Source organism: Sinohyriopsis cumingii, chromosome 3 (assembly GCF_028554795.1).
Source record: "Sinohyriopsis cumingii isolate HCF-2022 chromosome 3, ASM2855479v2, whole genome shotgun sequence".
In the NCBI taxonomy this organism is placed as follows: Eukaryota; Metazoa; Mollusca; class Bivalvia; order Unionida; family Unionidae; genus Sinohyriopsis; species Sinohyriopsis cumingii.
Window position 1 is genome coordinate 12,892,974 of NC_142963.1, and position 25,654 is coordinate 12,918,627.

Below are 25,654 nucleotides of genomic sequence, written 5' to 3' on the forward strand. Positions count from 1 at the left end.
GCATTAAACCATAATGTGGAGCTCAGACTTAGTTATATTCCATGCATTAAACCATAATGTGGAGTGAAGACTTAGTTATATTCCATGCATTAAACCATAATGTGGAGTGCAGACTTAGTTATATTCCATGCATTAAACCATAATGTGGAGTGAAGACTTAGTTATATTCTATGCATCAAACCATAATGTGCAGTGAAGACTTAGTTATATTCCATGCATTAAACCATAATGTGGAGTGAAGACTTAGTTATATTCCATGCATTAAACCATAATGTGGAGCTCAGACTTAGTTATATTCCATGCATTAAACCATATTGTGGAGTGAAGAATTAGTTATATTCCATGCATTAAACCATAATGTGGAGCTCAGACTTAGTTATATTCCATGCATTAAACCATAATGTGGAGCTCAGATTTGGTTATATTCCATGCATTAAACCATAATGTGGAGTGAAGACTTAGTTATATTCCATGCATTAAACCACAATGTGGAGCTCAGACTTAGTTATATTCCATGCATCAAACCATAATGTGGAGCTCAGACTTAGTTATATTCCATGCATTAAACCATAATGTCAAGCTCAGACTTAGTTATATTCCATGCATTAAACCATAATGTGGAGTGAAGACTTAGTTATATTCCATGCATTAAACCATAATGTGGAGTGCAGACTTAGTTATATTCTATGCATTAAACCATAATGTGGAGCTCAGACTTAGTTATATTCCATGCATTAAACCATAATGTGGAGTGAAGACTTAGTTATATTCCATGCATTAAACCACAATGTGGAGCTCAGACTTAGTTATATTCCATGCATCAAACCATAATGTGGAGTGAAGACTTAGTTCTATTCCATGCATTAAACCATAATGTGGAGTGAAGACTTAGTTATATTCCATGCATTAAACCACAATGTGGAGCTCAGACTTAGTTATATTCCATGCATCAAACCATAATGAGGAGTGAAGACTTAGTTATATTCCATGCATTAAACCATAATGTCGAGCTCAGACTTAGTTATATTCCATGCATTAAACCATAATGTGGAGTGAAGACTTAGTTATATTCCATGCATTAAACCATAATGTGGAGTGAAGACTTAGTTATATTCCATGCATTAAACCATAATGTGGAGTGCAGACTTAGTTATATTCCATGCATTAAACCATAATGTGGAGTGAAGACTTAGTTATATTCCATGCATTAAACCATAATGTGGAGTGCAGACTTAGTTACATTCCATGCATTAAACCATAATGTGGAGTGAAGACTTAGTTATATTCTATGCATCAAACCATAATGTGGAGTGAAGACTTAGTTATATTCCATGCATTAAACCATAATGTGGAGTGAAGTCTTAGTTATATTCCATGCATTAAACCATAATGTGGAGCTCAGACTTAGTTATATTCCATGAATTAAACCATAATGTGGAGTGAAGAATTAGTTATATTCCATGCATTAAACCATAATGTGGAGCTCAGACTTAGTTATATTCCATGCATTAAACCATAATGTGGAGCTCAGATTTGGTTATATTCCATGCATTAAACCATAATGTGGAGTGAAGACTTAGTTATATTCCATGCATCAAACCATAATGTGGAGCTCAGACTTAGTTATATTCCATGCATTAAACCATAATGTCAAGCTCAGACTTAGTTATATTCCATGCATTAAACCATAATGTGGAGTGAAGACTTAGTTATATTCCATGCATTAAACCATAATGTGGAGTGCAGACTTAGTTATATTCCATGCATTAAACCATAATGTGGAGCTCAGACTTAGTTATATTCCATGCATTAAACCACAATGTGGAGCTCAGACTTAGTTATATTCCATGCATCAAACCATAATGTGGAGTGAAGACTTAGTTATATTCCATGCATTAAACCATAATGTGGAGTGAAGACTTAGTTATATTCCATGCATTAAACCACAATGTGGAGCTCAGACTTAGTTATATTCCATGCATCAAACCATAATGTGGAGTGAAGACTTAGTTATATTCCATGCATTAAACCATAATGTGGAGCTCAGACTTAGTTATATTCCATGCATTAAACCATAATGTGGAGGTCAGACTTAGTTATATTCCATGCATTAAACCATAATGTGGAGTGAAGACTTAGTTATATTCCATGCATTAAACCATAATGTGGAGTGAAGACTTAGTTATTCTATGCATCAAACCATAATGTGGAGTGAAGACTTAGTTATATTCCATGCATTAAACCATAATGTGGAGTGAAGACTTAGTTATATTCCATGCATTAAGCCATAATGTGGAGCTCAGACTTAGTTATATTCCATGAATTAAACCATAATGTGGAGTGAAGAATTAGTTATATTCCATGCATTAAACCATAATGTGGAGCTCAGACTTAGTTATATTCCATGCATTAAACCATAATGTGGAGCTCAGATTTGGTTATATTCCATGCATTAAACCATAATGTGGAGTGAAGACTTAGTTATATTCCATGCATTAAACCACAATGTGGAGCTCAGACTTAGTTATATTCCATGCATCAAACCATAATGTGGAGCTCAGACTTAGTTATATTCCATGCATTAAACCATAATGTCAAGCTCAGACTTAGTTATATTCCATGCATTAAACCATAATGTCGAGCTCAGACTTAGTTATATTCCATGCATTAAACCATAATGTGGAGTGAAGACTTAGTTATATTCCATGCATTAAACCATAATGTGGAGTGCAGACTTAGTTATATTCTATGCATTAAACCATAATGTGGAGCTCAGACTTAGTTATATTCTATGCATTAAACCATAATGTGGAGTGAAGACTTAGTTATATTCCATGCATTAAACCACAATGTGGAGCTCAGACTTAGTTATATTCCATGCATCAAACCATAATGTGGAGTGAAGACTTAGTTATATTCCATGCATTAAACCATAATGTGGAGTGAAGACTTAGTTATATTCCATGCATTAAACCACAATGTGGAGCTCAGACTTAGTTATATTCCATGCATCAAACCATAATGTGGAGTGAAGACTTAGTTATATTCCATGCATTAAACCATAATGTCAAGCTCAGACTTAGTTATATTCCATGCATTAAACCATAATGTCGAGCTCAGACTTAGTTATATTCCATGCATTAAACCATAATGTGGAGTGAAGTCTTAGTTATATTCCATGCATTAAACCATAATGTGGAGCTCAGACTTAGTTATATTCCATGAATTAAACCATAATGTGGAGTGAAGAATTAGTTATATTCCATGCATTAAACCATAATGTGGAGCTCAGACTTAGTTATATTCCATGCATTAAACCATAATGTGGAGCTCAGATTTGGTTATATTCCATGCATTAAACCATAATGTGGAGTGAAGACTTAGTTATATTCCATGCATCAAACCATAATGTGGAGCTCAGACTTAGTTATATTCCATGCATTAAACCATAATGTCAAGCTCAGACTTAGTTATATTCCATGCATTAAACCATAATGTGGAGTGAAGACTTAGTTATATTCCATGCATTAAACCATAATGTGGAGTGCAGACTTAGTTATATTCCATGCATTAAACCATAATGTGGAGCTCAGACTTAGTTATATTCCATGCATTAAACCACAATGTGGAGCTCAGACTTAGTTATATTCCATGCATCAAACCATAATGTGGAGTGAAGACTTAGTTATATTCCATGCATTAAACCATAATGTGGAGTGAAGACTTAGTTATATTCCATGCATTAAACCACAATGTGGAGCTCAGACTTAGTTATATTCCATGCATCAAACCATAATGTGGAGTGAAGACTTAGTTATATTCCATGCATTAAACCATAATGTGGAGCTCAGACTTAGTTATATTCCATGCATTAAACCATAATGTGGAGGTCAGACTTAGTTATATTCCATGCATTAAACCATAATGTGGAGTGAAGACTTAGTTATATTCCATGCATTAAACCATAATGTGGAGTGAAGACTTAGTTATTCTATGCATCAAACCATAATGTGGAGTGAAGACTTAGTTATATTCCATGCATTAAACCATAATGTGGAGTGAAGACTTAGTTATATTCCATGCATTAAGCCATAATGTGGAGCTCAGACTTAGTTATATTCCATGAATTAAACCATAATGTGGAGTGAAGAATTAGTTATATTCCATGCATTAAACCATAATGTGGAGCTCAGACTTAGTTATATTCCATGCATTAAACCATAATGTGGAGCTCAGATTTGGTTATATTCCATGCATTAAACCATAATGTGGAGTGAAGACTTAGTTATATTCCATGCATTAAACCACAATGTGGAGCTCAGACTTAGTTATATTCCATGCATCAAACCATAATGTGGAGCTCAGACTTAGTTATATTCCATGCATTAAACCATAATGTCAAGCTCAGACTTAGTTATATTCCATGCATTAAACCATAATGTCGAGCTCAGACTTAGTTATATTCCATGCATTAAACCATAATGTGGAGTGAAGACTTAGTTATATTCCATGCATTAAACCATAATGTGGAGTGCAGACTTAGTTATATTCTATGCATTAAACCATAATGTGGAGCTCAGACTTAGTTATATTCTATGCATTAAACCATAATGTGGAGTGAAGACTTAGTTATATTCCATGCATTAAACCACAATGTGGAGCTCAGACTTAGTTATATTCCATGCATCAAACCATAATGTGGAGTGAAGACTTAGTTATATTCCATGCATTAAACCATAATGTGGAGTGAAGACTTAGTTATATTCCATGCATTAAACCACAATGTGGAGCTCAGACTTAGTTATATTCCATGCATCAAACCATAATGTGGAGTGAAGACTTAGTTATATTCCATGCATTAAACCATAATGTCGAGCTCAGACTTAGTTATATTCCATGCATTAAACCATAATGTGGAGCTCAGACTTAGTTATATTCCATGCATTAAACCATAATGTGGAGCTCAGACTTAGTTATATTCCATGCATTAAACCATAATGTGGAGTGAAGACTTAGTTATATTCCATGCATTAAACCATAATGTGGAGTGAAGACTTAGTTATATTCCATGCATTAAACCACAATGTGGAGCTCAGACTTAGTTATATTCCATGCATCAAACCATAATGTGGAGCTCAGACTTAGTTATATTCCATGCATTAAACCATAATGTCGAGCTCAGACTTAGTTATATTCCATGCATTAAACCATAATGTGGAGCTCAGACTTAGTTATATTCCATGCATTAAACCATAATGTGGAGTGAAGACTTAGTTATATTCCATGCATTAAACCATAATGTGGAGTGCAGACTTAGTTATATTCTATGCATTAAACCATAATGTGGAGCTCAGACTTAGTTATATTCCATGCATTAAACCATAATGTGGAGCTCAGACTCAGTTATATTCCATGCATCAAACCATAATGTGGAGTGCAGACTTAGTTATATTCAATGCATTAAACCATAATGTGGAGCTCAGATTTGGTTATATTCCATGCATTAAACCATAATGTGGAGTGAAGACTTAGTTATATTCCATGCATTAAACCATAATGTGGAATGAAGACTTAGTTATATTCCATGCATTAAACCATAATGTGGAGTGAAGACTTAGTTATATTCCATGCATTAAACCATAATGTGGAGCTCAGATTTGGTTATATTCCATGCATTAAACCATAATGTGGAGCTCAGACTTAGTTATATTCCATGCATTAAATCATAATGATGAGTGCAGACTTTTAACCTGCATAATGGTTTTGTGCCTCAAAATAAATGTCTTACAATATTGAACAAAGTGCCATGCATAATAAACATAAAAGAGTAAAAAAATTACCTTGACTGTAAATGTACACCAGTTACCATAGGAACAAAGGCGTTAAAATGTCTCTTATGGATAAGGTTTACGAATGACAGATAATGCCATACATCCCTAAAATGCCAGTGCAGACTTGTGGCCTTGTCACACTTCACTGATGAATTCCCTGGTACATGCAATGGCTTAAAATTAGGCATGCTAATATTTGCTAATAATTTTCTATTTACATGCCTCACTAATGTTTTGGTGTTTGCTAATGACATTTTCTATTTATATGCATCATTGATGTTTTCGTGTTTGCTGATGACATTCTATTTACATGCCTCATTAATGTTGTGGTGTTTGTTGATGACATTCTATTTATATGCTTGACTAATGTTTTCATGTTTGTTATTGACATTCTATTTATTTGCTTCACTAACGATTTGGTGTTTGCTGATGATATTCTTTTTATTTGCCTCACTAATGTTTTGGCATTTGCTGATGACAATTTCTATTTATATGCATCAATACTGTTGTGGTGTTTGCTGATGACATTTTCTATTTATATGCATCACTACTGTTGTGGTGTTTGTTGATGACACTACTTATATGCTTGACTAATGTTCTCATGTTTGTTATTGACACTTTATTTATATGCCTCACTAATGGTGTGGTGTTTGCTGTTGCCACACTAATTATATGCCTCACTAATAGTGTGGTGTTTGCTGATGCCACACTATTGATATGCCTCACTAATGTTTGGTGTCTACAACTTTCTGTAGCAAGGTGCAATACAAGGCATTATTGCCAAATGTTTGATATAAAATTTCTGTTTTTGAAATAATGAGATACTGAACTTTCAATTGGAAATCTTTTCTTCAAAGGGAAAATAAGTATAACTTACCCTGAAGAGATTAGTTGTTGTTTCAGTGAGAGACTTCCTCAAAGTTAATGTTCCTGAATCTGGATTCACATAGAAGAAATCGAGGGACTCCCCAACACCTTGGTTACTGTAGAAAACTGCATCCTGCAATATATTTCAATATGTTGAAAAATGCCTAAATAAATTCTCTTTTTACTTTTTAACTAGAAATAAGTACAGATGACATGGATGCGGTACAGATGGCATGGATGCCTAAATAAATTCTCTTTTTGACTAGAAATAGGTACAGATGGCGTGGATGCCTAAATAAATTCTCTTTTTAACTAGAAATAGGTACAGATGGTGTGGATGCCTAAATAAATTCTCTTTTTAACTAGAAATAGGTACAGATGGCGTGGATGCCTAAATAAATTCTCTTTTTAACTAGAAATAGGTACAGATGGCATGGATGCCTAAATAAATTCTCTTTTTAACTAGAAATAGGTACAGATGGCATGGATGCCAATAGAGCTTTAATGAATAGACCATGTTTCAGGATGAAATGGCAACAAGGGCCATAACTCTGATGTTTTGGTTTACCACAACAATAATCATGATGCAAATAAGGCACAAACTGGAAGCATACACTGTATTTAAGGTCAGACTAATACTTCACTTTTTCCACTGGTCACTTTTGTGACCATTGTTTTAGGTCAGTATAAAATTTGTGTCACTTTGCACCCTTTCTACAATACTTTTTAATCTGACAGAGAATAAATATCAATCGTGTGTAAAGACTGTCTGACAAAGACCTCAATATCAATCCCGTGTAAAGACTATCTGGCAAAGACATCCATATCAAATCACTGTAAAGACCATCTGCCAAAGACATCAATATTAATTCTGTGTAAAGATTGTCTGGCAAAGACATCAATATCAATCCAGTGTAAACACTATCTGACAAAGACCTCAATATCAATCCACTGTAAAGACATCAATATCAATCCAGTGTAAAGACTGTCTCAGAAAGACATACATATCAATCCACCATAAAGACTATCTGACAAAGACATCTTATTGTGTGTAAAGACTGTCTGACAAAGACATCCATATCAATCCAGTGTAAAGACTGTCTGACAAAGACATCTACTGTATATCAATCCAGTGTAAAGACTGTCTGGCAAAGACATCCATATCAATCCAGTGTAAAGACTGTCTGGCAAAGACATCCATATCAATCCAGTGTAAAGACTGTGTGACAAAGACATCCATATCAATCCAGTGTAAAGACTGTCTAACAAAGACATTCATATCAATCCAGTGTAAAGACTGTCTGACAAAGACATCCATATCAATCCAGTGTAAAGACTGTCTAACAAAGACATCCATATCAATCCAGTGTAAAGACTGTGTGACAAAGACATCCATATCAATCCAGTGTAAAGACTGTCTAACAAAGACATCCATATCAATCCAGTGTAAAGACTGTCTGCCAAAGACATCTATATCAATCCAGTGTAAAGACTGTCTGGCAAAGACATCTATATCAACCCAGTGTAAAGACTGTCTAACAAAGACATCCATATCAATCCAGTGTAAAGACTGTCTAACAAAGACATCCATATCAATCCAGTGTAAAGACTGTGTGACAAAGACATCCATATCAATCCAGTGTAAAGACTGTCTAACAAAGACATCCATATCAATCCAGTGTAAATACTGTCTGACAAAGACATCTATATCAATCCAGTGTAAAGACTGTCTGGCAAAGACATCTATATCAATCCAGTGTAAAGACTGTCTAACAAAGACATCCATATCAATCCAGTGTAAAGACTGTGTGACAAAGACATCCATATCAATCCAGTGTAAAGACTGTCTAACAAAGACATCCATATCAATCCAGTGTAAAGACTGTCTGACAAAGACATCCATATCAATCCAGTGTAAAGACTGTCTGACAAAGACATCCATATCAATCCAGTGTAAAGACTGTCTGACAAAGACATCCATATCAATCCAGTGTAAAGACTGTCTGACAAAGACATCCATATCAATCCAGTGTAAAGACTGTCTGACAAAGACATCCATATCAATCCAGTGTAAAGACTGTCTGACAAAGACATCCATATCAATCCAGTGTAAAGACTGTCTGACAAAGACATCCATATCAATCCAGTGTAAAGACTGTCTGGCAAAGACATCCATATCAATACAGTGTAAAGACTGTCATTTCATGATCTCTGGAATGAATTTTCTTTACACTCTTTCTGTACACATGATATGGATGCCTTTGCCAGACAGTCTTTACACTGGATTGATACAGTATATGTTCAAAGATCATAACACATGATTTATTGGGTATGAAAGTTAACACATGAAATATATGCATGTGTGTGTGTGTGTGTGTGTGTGTGCGTGCAGTTGACTGGTTTGTAAAATACAATTCGGTTATTATTAGACAGAGGAAAGGCTAGATCATGTTCATATTACTGATGTCAGCTCTTGGATAAAATTCATAACAAAAGGTCAGCTTTCAAAGTCAGCTTTCAAAGATCTTTTCCACAACAGTCAATCCTTTTGTGCTATTTTGTCAAAGTGAACAAAGTAAAGGAGCAAATTTAAGGAAACTACATCCAAAATTAGGAGTCAGGAAAGTCAGGCCCGGCCCTAGGATGTGTGGGGCCCAAGGCAGCAAGTGATGAGCACGGGGCCCCAAGCAAAGAAAATGCATTGCCTGAAGTGCTGGGCCCAAGTGGGTTGCCTCATTCACCTTGCCTTAGGGCCAGGCCTGAGGAAAGTACATACAGCTTAAGGGTGCCCACTCTTTTTGCCAGGTTTATTTTACCCCCTCCTGCCAACAAAACAGATTTCCATTTACAAACCAAGTATGACTGCAGATGAAAATGTTAACAAACTGAATAAAAGTTTCAAAAAAGTCCTAAAGTGCACCAAAATGACTTCATAGAAAAAGTCAGTCCCAAAGTTCATAAAATGGTTTTATAGAAAAAGCCAGTCCCAAAGTTTACAGTTTCACAGAAAAGGTCTAACTCCCAAAGTTTATAAAACTGTTTAAAAGAAAAAGTAAACGTTCCAAAGTTCATATATGCGTAAAAGTGGCAGAAGCTGTCGTAGTATATTAGAAACCAAATTACCATACATACTATATGCAATTATATGATGTGCAACAGATCTGGGTCTATGCATTATTACTAATTGGTAGAACACTGACTCCAATTTGATGGCATACTATGTGATGGCAAATCTGGGTCAATGCAGCTTATTATTACTAATTGGTAGAACAATGACTCCAATTTGATGGAGTACTATGTGATGGCACATCTGGGTCTATGTGGCCTATTATTACTAATTGGTAGAACACTGATTCCAATTTGATGGAGTACTATGTGATGGCACATCTGGGTCTATGTCTTACAGACTGACCTGGCCTATAAGCAAGCACAGGTTTTAAGACATGTAAATATAAATAATAGCATGCCAACAAAATTTCAGATGAATATCTCAATTATTTCTGCTTAATTCTATACACAAAGTTCACATTCAAAACTTCAAAGTTGTGAAAAAAGTGAAAACTGCTGTAATCTCAAATGATAATCCAAAAATGCTTTTGAATATTCATGTCAAACTGCATTAGCCTAAGTTCAGACATTTGTGCGCAATTAAATTAGCTGCCTGTTACTTCAAAAATTCATTTAATTTCCTTAATGCCATCTCTGTGTGTTTCTTGAAATTGCTTCACACCATCTCTGTGTGTTGCTTGAAATTGCTTCACCCCATCTCTATGTGTTGCTTTTAATTACTTAACCCCATCTTTATGTATTGCTTTAAATTACTTCAGCCCATCTCTATGTGTTGCTTTAAATTACTTCATCCCATCTTTATGTGTTGCTTTTAATTACTTAACACTATCTCTGTGTGTTGCCTTAAATTACTTCACCCCATCTCTATGTGATGCTTTTAATTACTTCACCCCATCTCTATGTGTTGCTTTTAATTACTTAACCCCATCTCTTTGTGTTGCTTTAAATTACTTCATCCCATCTCTATGTGTTGCTTTAAATTACTTCACCCCATCTCTATTTGTTGCTTGAAATTGCTTCACCCCATCTCTGTGTTGCTTTAAATTGCTTCACCCCATCTCTATGTGTTGCTTTAAATTATTTCACCCCATCTCTGTGTTGCTTTAAATTGCTTCACCCCATCTCTGTGTTGCTTTAAATTACTTCACCCCATCTCTGTGCTGCTTTAAATTACTTCACCCCATCTCTGTAATGCTTTAAATTACTTCACCCCATCTCTATCTGTTGCTTTTAATTACTTGATCCCATCTCTATGCATTGCTTTTAATTACTTAACCCCATCTCTATGTGTTGCTTTAAATTACTTCACCCCATCTCTATCTGTTGCTTTAAATTACTTCATCCCATTTTTATGTGTTGCTTTTAATTACTTCACCCCATCTCTACATGTTGCTTGAAATTGCTTCACCCCATCTCTATGTGTTGCTTTAAATTACTTCACCCCATCTCTATGTTGCTTTAAATTGCTTCACCCCATCTCTGTGTTGCTTTAAATTACTTCACCCCATCTCTATGTGTTGCTTTAAATTATTTCACCCCATCTCTGTGTTGCTTTAAATTACTTCATCCCATCTCTGTGTTGCTTTAAATTGCTTCACCTCATCTCTATGTGTTGCTTTAAATTACTTCACCCCATCTCTGTGTTGCTTTAAATTGCTTCACCCAATCTCTATGTGTTGCTTTAAATTACTTCACCCTATCTCTGTGTTGCTTTAAATTACTTCACCCCATCTCTATCTGTTGCTTTAAATTGCTTCACCCCATCTCCATGTGTAGCTTTAAATTCATTAAATTCCTTTACCCCATCTCCATCTGTTGCTCTAAGTTGCACAACAGTATTTCCTATTGGGAAGCTGTCAGCCACAGTCTTTATGAATTCTCCCTGGTCAAAAACTGGACCAAATGGATTCCTCAGGACTTGAATGTCCAAGTTAGCACGGGTCACCTGGCCCGGATTCTTGCTATCATACACGATGAATGAAGCCTGGAAGATAAACAAGAATTTTCAGCTATATATGCAATCATCTATCATAAGAAAAATTTTCTTATTTAAAAAAAAAAGGACAGCTGCAAATTAGTATAGTAAAACTAGATGAATGGTGAGAAATTGGCTGACACCAACATACCCCTGCCTCTCCTGCACCCCACCCCTATCCCCATGATGGAGATGAGTTGATATTCAAAAACATGCAGTAAAGCTCTTCCAAAATAGTTTAATTTCCTTTGACTAGTCAGTGTGTTTCCAAAATAGTGTAGTTTACTATGACTGGTCAATGTGTTTCCAAAATAGTGTAGTTTACTATGACTGGTCAATGTGTTTCCAAAATAGTGTAGTTTACTATGACTGGTCAATGTGTTTCCAAAATAGTGTAGTTTACTATGACTGGTCAATGTGTTTCCAAAATAATGTAGTTTACTATGACTGGTCAATGTGTTTTCAAAATAGTGTAGTTTACTATGACTGGTCAATGTGTTTCCAAAATAATGTAGTTTACTATGACTGGTCAATGTGTTTCCAAAATAGTGTAGTTTACTATGACTGGTCAATGTGTTTCCAAAATAGTGTAGTTTACTATGACTGGTCAATGTGTTTCCAAAATAGTGTAGTTTACTATGACTGGTCAATGTGTTTCCAAAATAGTGTAGTTTACTATGACTGGTCAATGTGTTTCCAAAATAGTGTAGTTTACTATGAGTGGTCAATGTGCATCTCTTTTTTGATTATTACCATAAGATGCAACATGTTTTAAAGTAACCATTGCTGCATTCACTGGATTTTCTTTCAGCAGCAAGGAAACCAATCCATGGATGAAGACCATAAAATGTAACAAGTTTCGCAGTGATCTATATAAAAACTGCAAAACATGTTGTATTTACAGCCGCCTTGCACTACTTTGGACATGTCAAAACGTGCAATGGATTGTGGTATAGTTAACCCCAGACTTACACAATAGCTCCATTCCCCATGGGCAGTCAAGTAACTTGAAATCACAGAACTTGAAATTGTTGGTTTCACTGCCTTTAATTTGTATTAATAAAAATGATTTAATTTGATATAATTGAAAAATATGCAATTCAGGTAATTTTAACACCATTATCTTTACCATTAACAAATCCTATTTTTTTGGTTTTATACAAATAATTTCATTATTTTTTAAGTCATCTCTAAAAATTCGTATAAAAATCATGTTAAGATGGAAACTGATTTAAGTCAGTGGATACCTGTACAAACATTTCTAATCTTGTGAAGGCTATTATTTAAGTCGGTGGATACCTGTACTAACATTTATAATCTTGTGAAGGCTATTATTTAAGTCAGTGGATACCTGTACTAACATTTCTAATCTTGTGAAGGCTATTATTTAAGTCAGTGGATACCTGTACTAACATTTCTATCTTGTGAAGGCTATTATTTAAGTCGGTGGATACCTGTACTAACGTTTCTAATCTTGTGAAGGCTATTATTTAAGTCGGTGGATACCTGTACTAACATTTCTAATCTTGTGAAGGCTATTATTTAAGTTGGTGGATACCTGTACTAACATTTCTAATCTTGTGAAGGCTATTATTTAAGTCAGTGGATACCTGTACTAACATTTCTAATCTTGTGAAGGCTATTATTTAAGTCAGTGGATACCTGTACTAACATTTCTAATCTTGTGATGGCTATTATTTAAGTCAGTGGATACCTGTACTAACATTTCTAATCTTGTGAAGGCTATTATTTAAGTCAGTGGATACCTGTACTAACATTTCTAATCTTGTGAAGGCTATTATTTAAGTCGGTGGATACCTGTACTAACATTTATAATCTTGTGAAGGCTATTATTTAAGTCGGTGGATACCTGTACTAACATTTATAATCTTGTGAAGGCTATTATTTAAGTCGGTGGATACCTGTACTAACATTTCTAATCTTGTGAATCTTGTGAAGACTATTATTTAAGTCGGTGGATACCTGTACTAACATTTCTAATCTTGTGAAGGCTATTATTTAAGTCGGTGGATACCTGTACTAACATTTCTAATCTTATGAAGGCTATTATTTAAGTTGGTGGATACCTGTACTAACATTTCTAATCTTGTGAAGGCTATGGATACCTGTACTAACATTTCTAATCTTGTGAAGGCTATTATTTAAGTCGGTGGATACCTGTACTAACATTTCTAATCTTGTGAAGGCTATTATTTAAGTCGGTGGATACCTGTACTAACATTTCTAATCTTGTGAAGGCTATTTAGGTTTACTTATTGCAGTCTCCTAATTAGAACAGCAATGTGCTTTAATATGTAACTGACAGCCTGAGACTTGAATAAAGGATTTCCAGGACATTAATTTACACAGGATTAGATGAAAAAACAGAAATTCATAAATAATGGTATTCACAGTAGATTTTACTATTGTAAATATATTACTATAAACATTATTTTCATTAATTTTCTTTTCTTTACATGCTACTAATAATAAGAATTTAACATAATACTTGAAACATTATTTTAAGAAAATTATTTTGTTTTTTCTTTTAAAGCACTTTATACTATTGTTTGAGGTAATACCATCAGAGTAATAAAAAAAAAATATCTAGGGAAGCTAACTACCATCAGGTCTAATCAATTTTAGTTGGCTCCCTTGAATAAAAAACACTGACATGAATGACCAGTGGAGCTATAATTTCTTACTATTTTTTGTAATACCATATAGTTTGTTACTATTACTGATACCATATAGTTTGTTACTATTACTAATACCATATAGTTTGTTATTATTACTAATATAGTTTGTTATTATTACTAATACCATATAGTTTGTTACTATTACTGATACCATATAGTTTGTTACTATTACTAATATAGTTTGTTATTATTACTGATACCATATAGATTGTTATTATTACTGATACCATATAGTTTGTTACTATTACTAATGCCATATAGATTGTTATTATTACTGATACCATATAGATTGTTATTATTACTGATACCATATAGTTTGTTACTATTACTGATACCATATAGATTGTTACTATTACTGATACCATATAGATTGTTACTATTATTGATACCATATAGTTTGTTACTATTACTAATACCATATAGTTTGTTACTATTACTGATACCATATAGTTTGTTACTATTACTGATACCATATAGATTCTTATTATTACTGATACCATATAGTTTGTTACTATTACTGACACCATATAGTTTGTTACTATTACTGATACCATATAGATTGTTACTATTACTGATACCATATAGATTCTTATTATTACTGATACCATATAGTTTGTTACTATTACTGATACCATATAGATTGTTACTATTACTGATACCATATAGTTTGTTACTATTACTGATACCATATAGATTGTTACTATTACTGATACCATATAGATTGTTACTATTACTGATACCATATAGTTTGTTACTATTACTGATACCATATAGATTGTTATTATTACTGATACCATATAGTTTATTACTATTACTGATACCATATAGTTTGTTACTATTACTAATGCCATATAGATTGTTATTATTACTGATACCATATAGATTGTTATTATTACTGATACCATATAGTTTGTTACTATTACTGATACCATATAGATTGTTACTATTACTGATACCATATAGATTGTTACTATTACTGATACCATATAGATTGTTACTATTACTGATACCATATAGTTTGTTACTATTACTGATACCATATAGTTTGTTACTATTACTGATACCATATAGATTGTTACTATTACTGATACCATATAGTTTGTTATTATTACTGATACCATATAGTTTGTTACTTTTACTGATACCATATAGTTTGTTACTATTACTGATACCATATAGATTGTTACTGTTACTGATACCATACAGTTTGTTACTTTTACTGATACCATATAGTTTGTTACTATTACTGATACCATATAGATTGTTACTGTTACTGATACCATATAGTTTGTTATTATTACTGATACCATATAGTTTGTTACTATTACTAATACCATATAGTTTGTTACTATTACTAATACCATATAGTTTGTTACTATTACTGATACCATGTAGTTTGTTACTATTAGTAATACCATCAACTATATCTGAGAAAAGAGAATGGACACTATTCCATAAGCATGAAGTGACTGAAAAGAGAATGGACACTATTCCACCAGCATGAAGTGACTGAAAAGAGAATGGACACTATTCCACCAGCATGAAGTGACTGAAAAGAGAATGGACACTATTCCACCAGCATGAAGTGACTGAAAAGAGAATGAACATTATGCCATTAGCAAGAAGTGACTGAAAAGAGAATGGACATTATGCCATTAGCAAGAAGTGACTGAAAAGAGAATGGACACTATGCCATAAGCATGAAGTGACTGAAAAGAGAATGGACACTATTCCACCAGCATGAAGTGACTGAAAAGAGAATGGACACTATGCCATAAGCAAGAAGTGACTGAAAAGAGAATGGACACTATTCCACCAGCATGAAGTGACTGAAAAGAGAATGGACACTATTCCACCAGCATGAAGTGACTGAAAAGAGAATGGACACTATTCCACCAGCATGAAGTGACTGAAAAGAGAATGAACATTATGCCATTAGCAAGAAGTGATTGAAAAGAGAATGGACATTATGCCATTAGCAAGAAGTGACTGAAAAGAGAATGGACACTATGCCATAAGCATGAAGAGACTGAAAAGATAATGGACACTATTCCACCAGCACGAAGTGACTGAAAAGAGAATGGACACTATTCCACCAGCATGAAGTGACTAAAAAGAGAATGGACACTATGCCATAAGCAAGAAGTGACTGAAAAGAGAATGGACACTATGCCATAAACAGGAAGTGACTGAAAAGAGAACGGACATTATGCCATTAGCAAGAAGTGACTGAAAAGAGAATGGACACTATGCCATTAGCAAGAAGTGAGTGAAAAGAGAATGGACATTATGCCATTAGCACAAAGTGACTGAAAAGAGAATGGACATTAAGCCATTAGCAAGAAGTGACTGAAAAGAGAATGGACATTATGTCATTAGCAAGAAGTGACTGAAAAGAGAATAGACACTATGCCATAAGCATGAAGTGACTGAAAAGAGAATGGACACTATGCCATAAGCATGAAGTGACTGAAAAGAGAATAGACATTATGCCATTAGCAAGAAGTGACTGAAAAGAGAATGGACACTATGCCATAAGCAAGAAGTGACTGAAAAGAGAATGGACACTATGCCATTAGCTTGAAGTGACTGAAAAGAGAATGGACATTATGCCATTAGCAAGAAGTGACTGAAAAGAGAATGGACACTATGCCATAAGCAAGAAGTGACTGAAAAGAGAATGGACATATTCCATAAGCAAGAAGTGACTGAAAAGAGTATAGACACTAAGCCATAAGCATGAAGTGACTGAAAAGAGAATGGACATTATGCCATTAGCAAGAAGTGACTGAAAAGAGAATAGACACTATGCCATTAGCAAGAAGTGACTGAAAAGAGAATAGACACTATGCCATAAGCATGAAGTGACTGAAAAGAGAATGGACACTATTCCATAAGCAAGAAGTGACTGAAAAGAGAATAGACACTATGCCATTAGCAAGAAGTGACTGAAAAGAGAATGGACACTATTCCATAAGCAAGAAGGGACTGAAAAGAGAATAGACACTATGCCATTAGCAAGAAGTGACTGAAAAGAGAATGGACACTATGCCATTAGCAAGAAGAGACTGAAAAGAGAATGGACACTATTCCATAAGCAAGAAGTGACTGAAAAGAGAACAGACACTATGCCATTAGCAAGAAGTGACTGAAAAGAGAATGGACACTATGCCATTAGCAAGAAGTGACTGAAAAGAGAATGGACACTATGCCATTAGCAAGAAGTGACTGAAAAGAGAATGAACATCATGCCATTAGCAAGAAGTGACTGAAAAGAGAATGGACATTATGCCATTAGCACAAAGTGACTGAAAAGAGAATGGACATTATGCCATTAGCTTGAAGTGACTGAAAAGAGAATGGACATTATGCCATTAGCAAGAAGTGACTGAAAAGAGAATGGACACTATGCCATAAGCATGAAGTGACTGAAAAGAGAATGGACACCATGCCATAAGCATGAAGTGACTGAAAAGAGAATGGACATTATGCCATTAGCAAGAAGTGACTGAAAAGAGAATGGACACTATGCCATAAGCATGAAGTGACTGAAAAGAGAATGGACACTATGCCATAAGCATGAAGTGACTGAAAAGAGAATGGACACTATTCCACCAGCATGAAGTGACTGAAAAGAGAATGGACACTATTCCACCAGCATGAAGTGACTGAAAAGAGAATGGACAATATGCCATAAGCAAGAAGTGACTGAAAAGAGAATGGACACTATGCCATAAACAGGAAGTGACTGAAAAGAGAATGGACATTATGCCATTAGCAAGAAGTGACTGAAAAGAGAATGGACACTATTCCACCAGCATGAAGTGACTGAAAAGAGAATGGACACTATGCCATTAGCAAGAAGTGTCTGAAAAGAGAATGGACACTATGCCATAAGCAAGAAGTGACTGAAAAGAGAATGGACACTATGCTATTAGCAAGAAGTGACTGAAAAAGGGAATGAACATTATGCCATTAGCAAGAAGTGACTGAAAAGAGAATGGATATTATGCCATTAGCATGAAGTGACTGAGAAGAGAATGGACACTATTCCATAAGTATGAAGTGACTGAAAAGACAATGGACATTATGCCATTAGCAAGAAGTGACTGAAAAGAGAATGGACATTATGCCATTAGCATGAAGTGACTGAAAAGAGAATGGACACTATGCCATTAGCAAGAAGTGACTGAAAAGAGAATGGACATTATGCCATTAGCACGAAGTGACTGAAAAGAGAATGGACATTATGCCATTAGCAAGAAGTGACTGAAAAGAGAATGGACATTATGTCATTAGCAAGAAGTGACTGAAAAGAGAATAGACACTATGCCATAGGCATGAAGTGACTGAAAAGAGAATGGACACTATGCCATAAGGATGAAGTGACTGAAAAGAGAATGGACATTATGCCATTAGCAAGAAGTGACTGAAAAGAGAATGGACACTATGCCATAAACAAGAAGTGACTGAAAAGAGAATGGACATTATGCCATTAGCAAGAAGTGACTGAAAAGAGAATGGACACTATGCCATAAGCAAGAAGTGACTGAAAAGAGAATGGACACTATTCCATAAGCAAGAAGTGACTGAAAAGAGAATGGACACTATGCCATAAGCATGAAGTGACTGAAAAGAGAATGGACACTATGCCATTAGCAAGAAGTGACTGAAAAGAGAATAGACACTATGCCATTAGCAAGAAGTGATTGAAAAGAGAATAGACACTATGCCATAAGCATGAAGTGACTGAAAAGAGAATGGACACTATTCCATAAGCAAGAAGTGACTGAAAAGAGAATAGACACTATGCCATTAGCAAGAAGTGACTGAAAAGAGAATGGACACTATTCCATAAGCAAGAAGGGACTGAAAAGAGAATGGACACTATGCCATTAGCAAGAAGTGACTGAACAGAGAATGGACACTATGCCATTAGCAAGAAGAGACTGAAAAGAGAATGGACACTATTCCATAAGCAAGAAGTGACTGAAAAGAGAATAGACACTATGCCATTAGCAAGAAGTGACTGAAAAGAGAATGGACACTATGCCATTAGCAAGAAGTGACTGAAAAGAGAATAGACACTATGCCATTAGCAAGAAGTGACTGAAAAGAGAATGGACACTATGCCATTAGCAAGAAGTGACTGAAAAGAGAATGAACATCATGCCATTAGCAAGAAGTGACTGAAAAGAGAATGGACATTATGCCATTAGCAAGAAGTGACTGAAAAGAGAATGGACACTATGCCATAAACAAGAAGTGACTGAAAAGAGAATGGACATTATGCCATTAGCAAGAAGTGACTGAAAAGAGAATGGACACTATGCCATAAGCAAGAAGTGACTGAAAAGAGAATGGACACTATTCCATAAGCAAGAAGTGACTGAAAAGAGAATGGACACTATGCCATAAGCATGAAGTGACTGAAAAGAGAATGGACACTATGCCATTAGCAAGAAGTGACTGAAAAGAGAATAGACACTATGCCATTAGCAAGAAGTGATTGAAAAGAGAATAGACACTATGCCATAAGCATGAAGTGACTGAAAAGAGAATGGACACTATTCCATAAGCAAGAAGTGACTGAAAAGAGAATAGACACTATGCCATTAGCAAGAAGTGACTGAAAAGAGAATGGACACTATTCCATAAGCAAGAAGGGACTGAAAAGAGAATGGACACTATGCCATTAGCAAGAAGTGACTGAACAGAGAATGGACACTATGCCATTAGCAAGAAGAGACTGAAAAGAGAATGGACACTATTCCATAAGCAAGAAGTGACTGAAAAGAGAATAGACACTATGCCATTAGCAAGAAGTGACTGAAAAGAGAATGGACACTATGCCATTAGCAAGAAGTGACTGAAAAGAGAATAGACACTATGCCATTAGCAAGAAGTGACTGAAAAGAGAATGGACACTATGCCATTAGCAAGAAGTGACTGAAAAGAGAATGAACATCATGCCATTAGCAAGAAGTGACTGAAAAGAGAATGGACATTATGCCATTAGCAAGAAGTGACTGAAAAGAGAATGGACATTATGCCATTAGCAAGAAGTGACTGAAAAGAGAATGGACATTATGCCATTAGCAAGAAGTGACTGAAAAGAGAATGGACACAATTCCATAAGCAAGAAGTGACTGAAAAGAGAATAGACACTATGCCATTAGCAAGAAGTGACTGAAAAGAGAATGGACACTATTCCACCAGCATGAAGTGACTGAAAACCCTCCAAGTCAAAAAGTCGCAAGTTTCTTTCTTTAATATAAATTCTGTCTCAATGAAATTAATTACATTTTTTAATAATGATTCTATTTAATGGACATTAATGAACATTAAGGATGGTTTAACTAATCTAAAAATCATGCTCTATAATTAATTGGGAATCAAATTATGCTGAATTAAATGTCCACTTACAGTGTACACTCTTCTTTGCAAGCTGTCTGACATGAGACTGTTACGTAGAATAAGGGAGCCAGTAGTAGAGTTGAGATCAAAGAAACTGCCAACAGGAAATTCTCCCGTCAGGTCATACACTAGGAATCCCTGCAGGTCATTATCTACAGCAGAGACTGTATAGACAGTAGTTCCAACTGCTGTTTTTTCTGCCAGATTGATAGAGTTGGGGAGATTGATGAATCTTGGTGGATTGATATCCCGCAGCACTGTCACAAATACCGTGGCTACAGCAGTTCTAGGTACTGGCTGATTGTTGTCTGATGCCATAACCTGCACCTAAAATATGAATAAACATGAAATAGTTATTAAAAATGTTGGATTGATATTAATTAGGACAGTAATAACAAGTCTGTTATGCATAGGGGGATATAAAATGTATCAAGCTCCCTTTATAAATGTTGGTTCACTGCATAACTGTTTTTTTTTTTAAGGAAATAAATAATAGAAATGAAGAAGTCAACTGACTGTATACTTCAACACAAAGTAATCAAGCAACCTTTTGTATAGGCCCTCTAACATTTTGTATAGGCCTTCTAACATTTTGTATAGGCTCTCTAACATTTTGTATAGGCCCTCTAACATTTTTATAGGCCCTCTAACCTTTTGTATAGGCTATCTAACCTTTTGTATAGGCTATCTAACATTTTGTATAGGCTCTCTAACATTTTGTATAGGCTCTCTAACCTTTTGTATAGGCTATCTAACATTTTGTATAGGCTCTCTAACATTTTGTATAGGCTATCTAACATTTTGTATAGGCTCTCTAACATTTTGTATAGGCCCTCTAACCTTTTGTATAGGCTATCTAACATTTTGTATAGGCCCTCTAACCTTTTGTATAGGCCCTCTAACATTTTGTATAGGCTATCTAACATTTTGTATAGGCTCTCTAACATTTTGTATAGGCCCTCTAACCTTTTGTATAGGCTATCTAACATTTTGTATAGGCCCTCTAACCTTTTGTATAGGCCCTCTAACATTTTTATAGGCCCTCTAACCTTTTGTATAGGCCCTCTAACATTTTGTATAGGCTATCTGACATTTTGTATAGCCTATCTAACATTTTGTATAGGCTATCTAACATTTTGTATAGGCCCTCTAACATCTTGTATAGGCCCTCTAACCTTTTGTATAGGCCCTCTAACATTTTTATAGGCCCTCTAACCTTTTGTATAGGCTATCAAACATTTTGTATAGGCTATCTAACATTTTGTATAGCCTATCTAACATTTTGTATAGGCTATCTAACATTTTGTATAGGCCCTCTAACATCTTGTATAGGCCCTCTAACCTTTTGTATAGGCCCTCTAACATTTTTATAGGCCCTCTAACCTTTTGTATAGGCTATCAAACATTTTGTATAGGCTATCTAACATTTTGTATAGCCTATCTAACATTTTGTATAGGCTATCTAATATTTTGTATAGGCCCTCTAACATCTTGTATAGGCCCTCTAACCTTTTGTATAGGCCCTCTAACCTTTTGTATAGGCTATCTAACATTTTGTATAGCCTATCTAACATTTTGTATAGGCTCTCTAACATTTTGTATAGGCTATCTAACATTTTGTATAGCCTATCTAACATTTTGTATAGGCCCTCTAACATTTTGTATAGGCCCTCTAACCTTTTGTATAGGCCCTCTAACCTTTTGTATAGGCCCTCTAACCTTTTGTATAGGCTATCTAACATTTTGTATAGGCTATCTAACATTTTGTATAGGCTCTATAACATTTTGTATAGGCCCTCTAACCTTCTGTATAGGCCATCTAACATTTTGTATAGGCCCTCTAATATTTTGTATAGGCCCTCTAACCTTTTGTATAGGCTATCTAACATTTTGTATAGGCCCTCTTTCCTTTTGTATAGGCCCTCTAACCTTTTGTATAGGCTATGCAACATTTTGTATAGGCTCTCTAACATTTTGTATAGGCCCTCTAACCTTTTGTGCAGGCCCTCCAACATTTTGTATAGGCCCTCTAAAAATATAGGCTATCTAACATTTTGTATAGGCCCTCTAACCTTTTGTATAGGCCCTCTAACCTTTTGTATAGGCCCTCCAACATTTGTATAGGCTCTCTAACATTTTGTATAGGCCCTCTAACCTTTTGTGCAGGCCCTCCAACATTTTGTATAGGCCCTCTAAAAATATAGGTTATCTAACATTTTGTATAGGCTATCTAACATTTTGTATAGGCCCTCTAACCTTTTGTATAGGCCCTCTAACCTTTTGTATAGGCCCTCCAACATTTGTATAGGCTCTCTAACATTTTGTATAGGCTATCTAACATTTTGTATAGGCCCTCCCTCTAACATTTTGTATAGGCCCTCTAACCTTTTGTATAGGCTATCTAACATTTTGTATAGGCCCTCTAACCTTTTGTATAGGCCCTCTAACATTTTGTATAGGCCCTCTAACCTTTTGTATAGGCCCTCTAACATTTTGTATAGGCCCTCTAACATTTTGTATAGGCCCTCTAACCTTTTGTATAGGCTATCTAACATTTTGTATAGGCCCTCTAACCTTTTGTATAGGCTATCTAACATTTTGCATAGGCCCTCTAACATTTTGTATAGGCCCTCTAACATTTTGTATAGGCCCTCTAACATTTTGTATAGGCTATCTAACATTTTGTAGAGGCCCTCCAACATTGTGTATAGGCTATCTAACATTTTGTATAGGCTCTCTAACCTTTTGTAAAGGCTATCTAACATTTTGTATAGGCCCTCTAACCTTTTGTATAGGCCCTCTAACATTTTTTATAGGCCCTCCAACATTTTGTATAGGCCCTCTAACATTTTGTATAGGCCCTCTAACATTCTGTATAGGCCCTCTAACATTTTGTATAGGCTATCTAACATTTTGTAGAGGCCCTCCAACATTGTGTATAGGCTATCTAACATTTTGTATAGGCTCTCTAACCTTTTGTAAAGGCTATCTAACATTTTGTATAGGCCCTCTAACCTTTTGTATAGGTCCTCTAACATTTTTTATAGGCCCTCCAACATTTTGTATAGGCCCTCTAACATTTTGTATAGGCTGTCTAACATTTCCAAACATGACACTGTTATGGCAATAATATTAAATTTTAAGAACTACTATTGCATTAATGAACTGCCTCTGTACTGAAGTTAGAAAGAGCATAGAACCATCTCTACACAAAACTGTCCCAGTACACATGAACAATAAGTAAATTCTAAGAACAAAATAGTTGACAAAAGAGAGCAGAGATTTTTGTATAAAGAACTGGTGACTGGTACCAAATCAATGCTCAAAGACTGGCCTAGTGAACAAGATGTGACATATAAGCATGCCTCTGACCCTAGCCTACCAAATCAATGCTCAAAGACTGGCCTAGATGTGACATGTAAGCATACTTCTGATCCTAACCCTACCAAATCAATGCTCAAAGACTGGCCTAGATGTGACATGTAAGCATGCCTCTGATCCTAACCCTACCAAATCAATGCTCAAAGACTGGCCTAGATGTGACATGTAAGCATGCCTCTGATCCTAACCCTACCAAACCAGTGCTCAAAGACTGGCCTAGATGTGACATGTAAGCATGCCTCTGACCCTAACCCTACCAAATCAATGCTCAAAGACTGGCCTAGATGTGACATGTAAGCATGCCTCTGACCCTAACCCTACCAAATCAATGCTCAAAGACTGGCCTAGATGTGACATGTAAGCATGCCTCTGATCTACCAGGTCATGCTCTTCATCAAGATGGTGCAACTCACTTTAGGAAGATCAAGGCAGTCTGGCACCAATAATTCTGTCTAAAACCTGGTTGGCTGGAATGTTCACAGTAAGTTTTTGATATTATGTACCACCAGAGAAATTCTGGCTACAAAATGATTTGGTACATAATCATAAATTTATTGAAATGAGTCCACATCAATAAGGAGTTTTGTGATGATTTACCACCAACATGACACACAAGTAATACATTATACCAATATATCAACTAATGCACAAGACTTTCAAAATCTTCAATACAGCACATTAACACTGGTGATGCCACCGCTAGTGTTGTCACTATGAATGGAAAACATTTACCATATATACTTGCTTAGTCTAACTTCAAACAACGCAGATCCTGATATGCTGTCACATGATGCACCAGTAAATCAGTGTCTGTGTAGTTTGTTCTGATTACTTGTAAGTACTACTGGAAAACTTCTATGTATATCTTTCCAATTGCTAACACAGGGGAGACAACTTAGAGTACATACTGTGTATTCAGTGTCCTTGTTAGTATCTGTGGTCAGATCTGTCTTTACATACATCAGACAAGTATCAGCATCCACATCAAAATATGGCAAGGCTCGAGCATTACCAACCACATCACACGTTACACGATTCTGCAATACAAGAATAAATCATTTTAACCTACTGGAACATACAGGTGAAAGTAACCAGTGCATTTTCTCTGGACATTCAAAATTTGTGATATGTAACAGATGGTCTATGTTTGATATGGACAACATCTGGCTAAGTCAGCACACAACAATTCTATTTGAAATAAACTGTTATATCATGGTAACCAAAAACAAAATAAAAAAGGCAATTGTTAACGGAGCTAACTCCCCATAATGAATGTAAGAAAAGTAACTTTTACAATGGCTGAAATGGTGATTACTGTATTTATCTGACACAAGCATTCATGAAGTATTCAACATTCGCTACAGTGAATATACATATTCTATCTGAAATGAGTACTAATTTTGTAATTAATTTTG

General features: G+C 35.2%; 1 protein-coding gene across 1 annotated transcript in view; it reads right to left on the reverse strand.

The window, feature by feature from the left end:
* LOC149802467 (uncharacterized) overlaps positions 1–25,654 on the reverse strand; it is a 512,180-nt gene that overhangs the window by 98,039 nt on the left and 388,487 nt on the right. Inside the window, exons 94-97 of the mRNA XM_089951513.1 lie at positions 25,148–25,276; positions 20,868–21,185; positions 11,569–11,751; positions 6,709–6,831 (exon numbers count right to left, since the gene is read on the reverse strand). Of these exons, the coding sequence (XP_089807639.1) occupies positions 6,709–6,831; positions 11,569–11,751; positions 20,868–21,185; positions 25,148–25,276 (753 nt within the window). The remainder of the gene's footprint in view (positions 1–6,708; positions 6,832–11,568; positions 11,752–20,867; positions 21,186–25,147; positions 25,277–25,654) is intronic.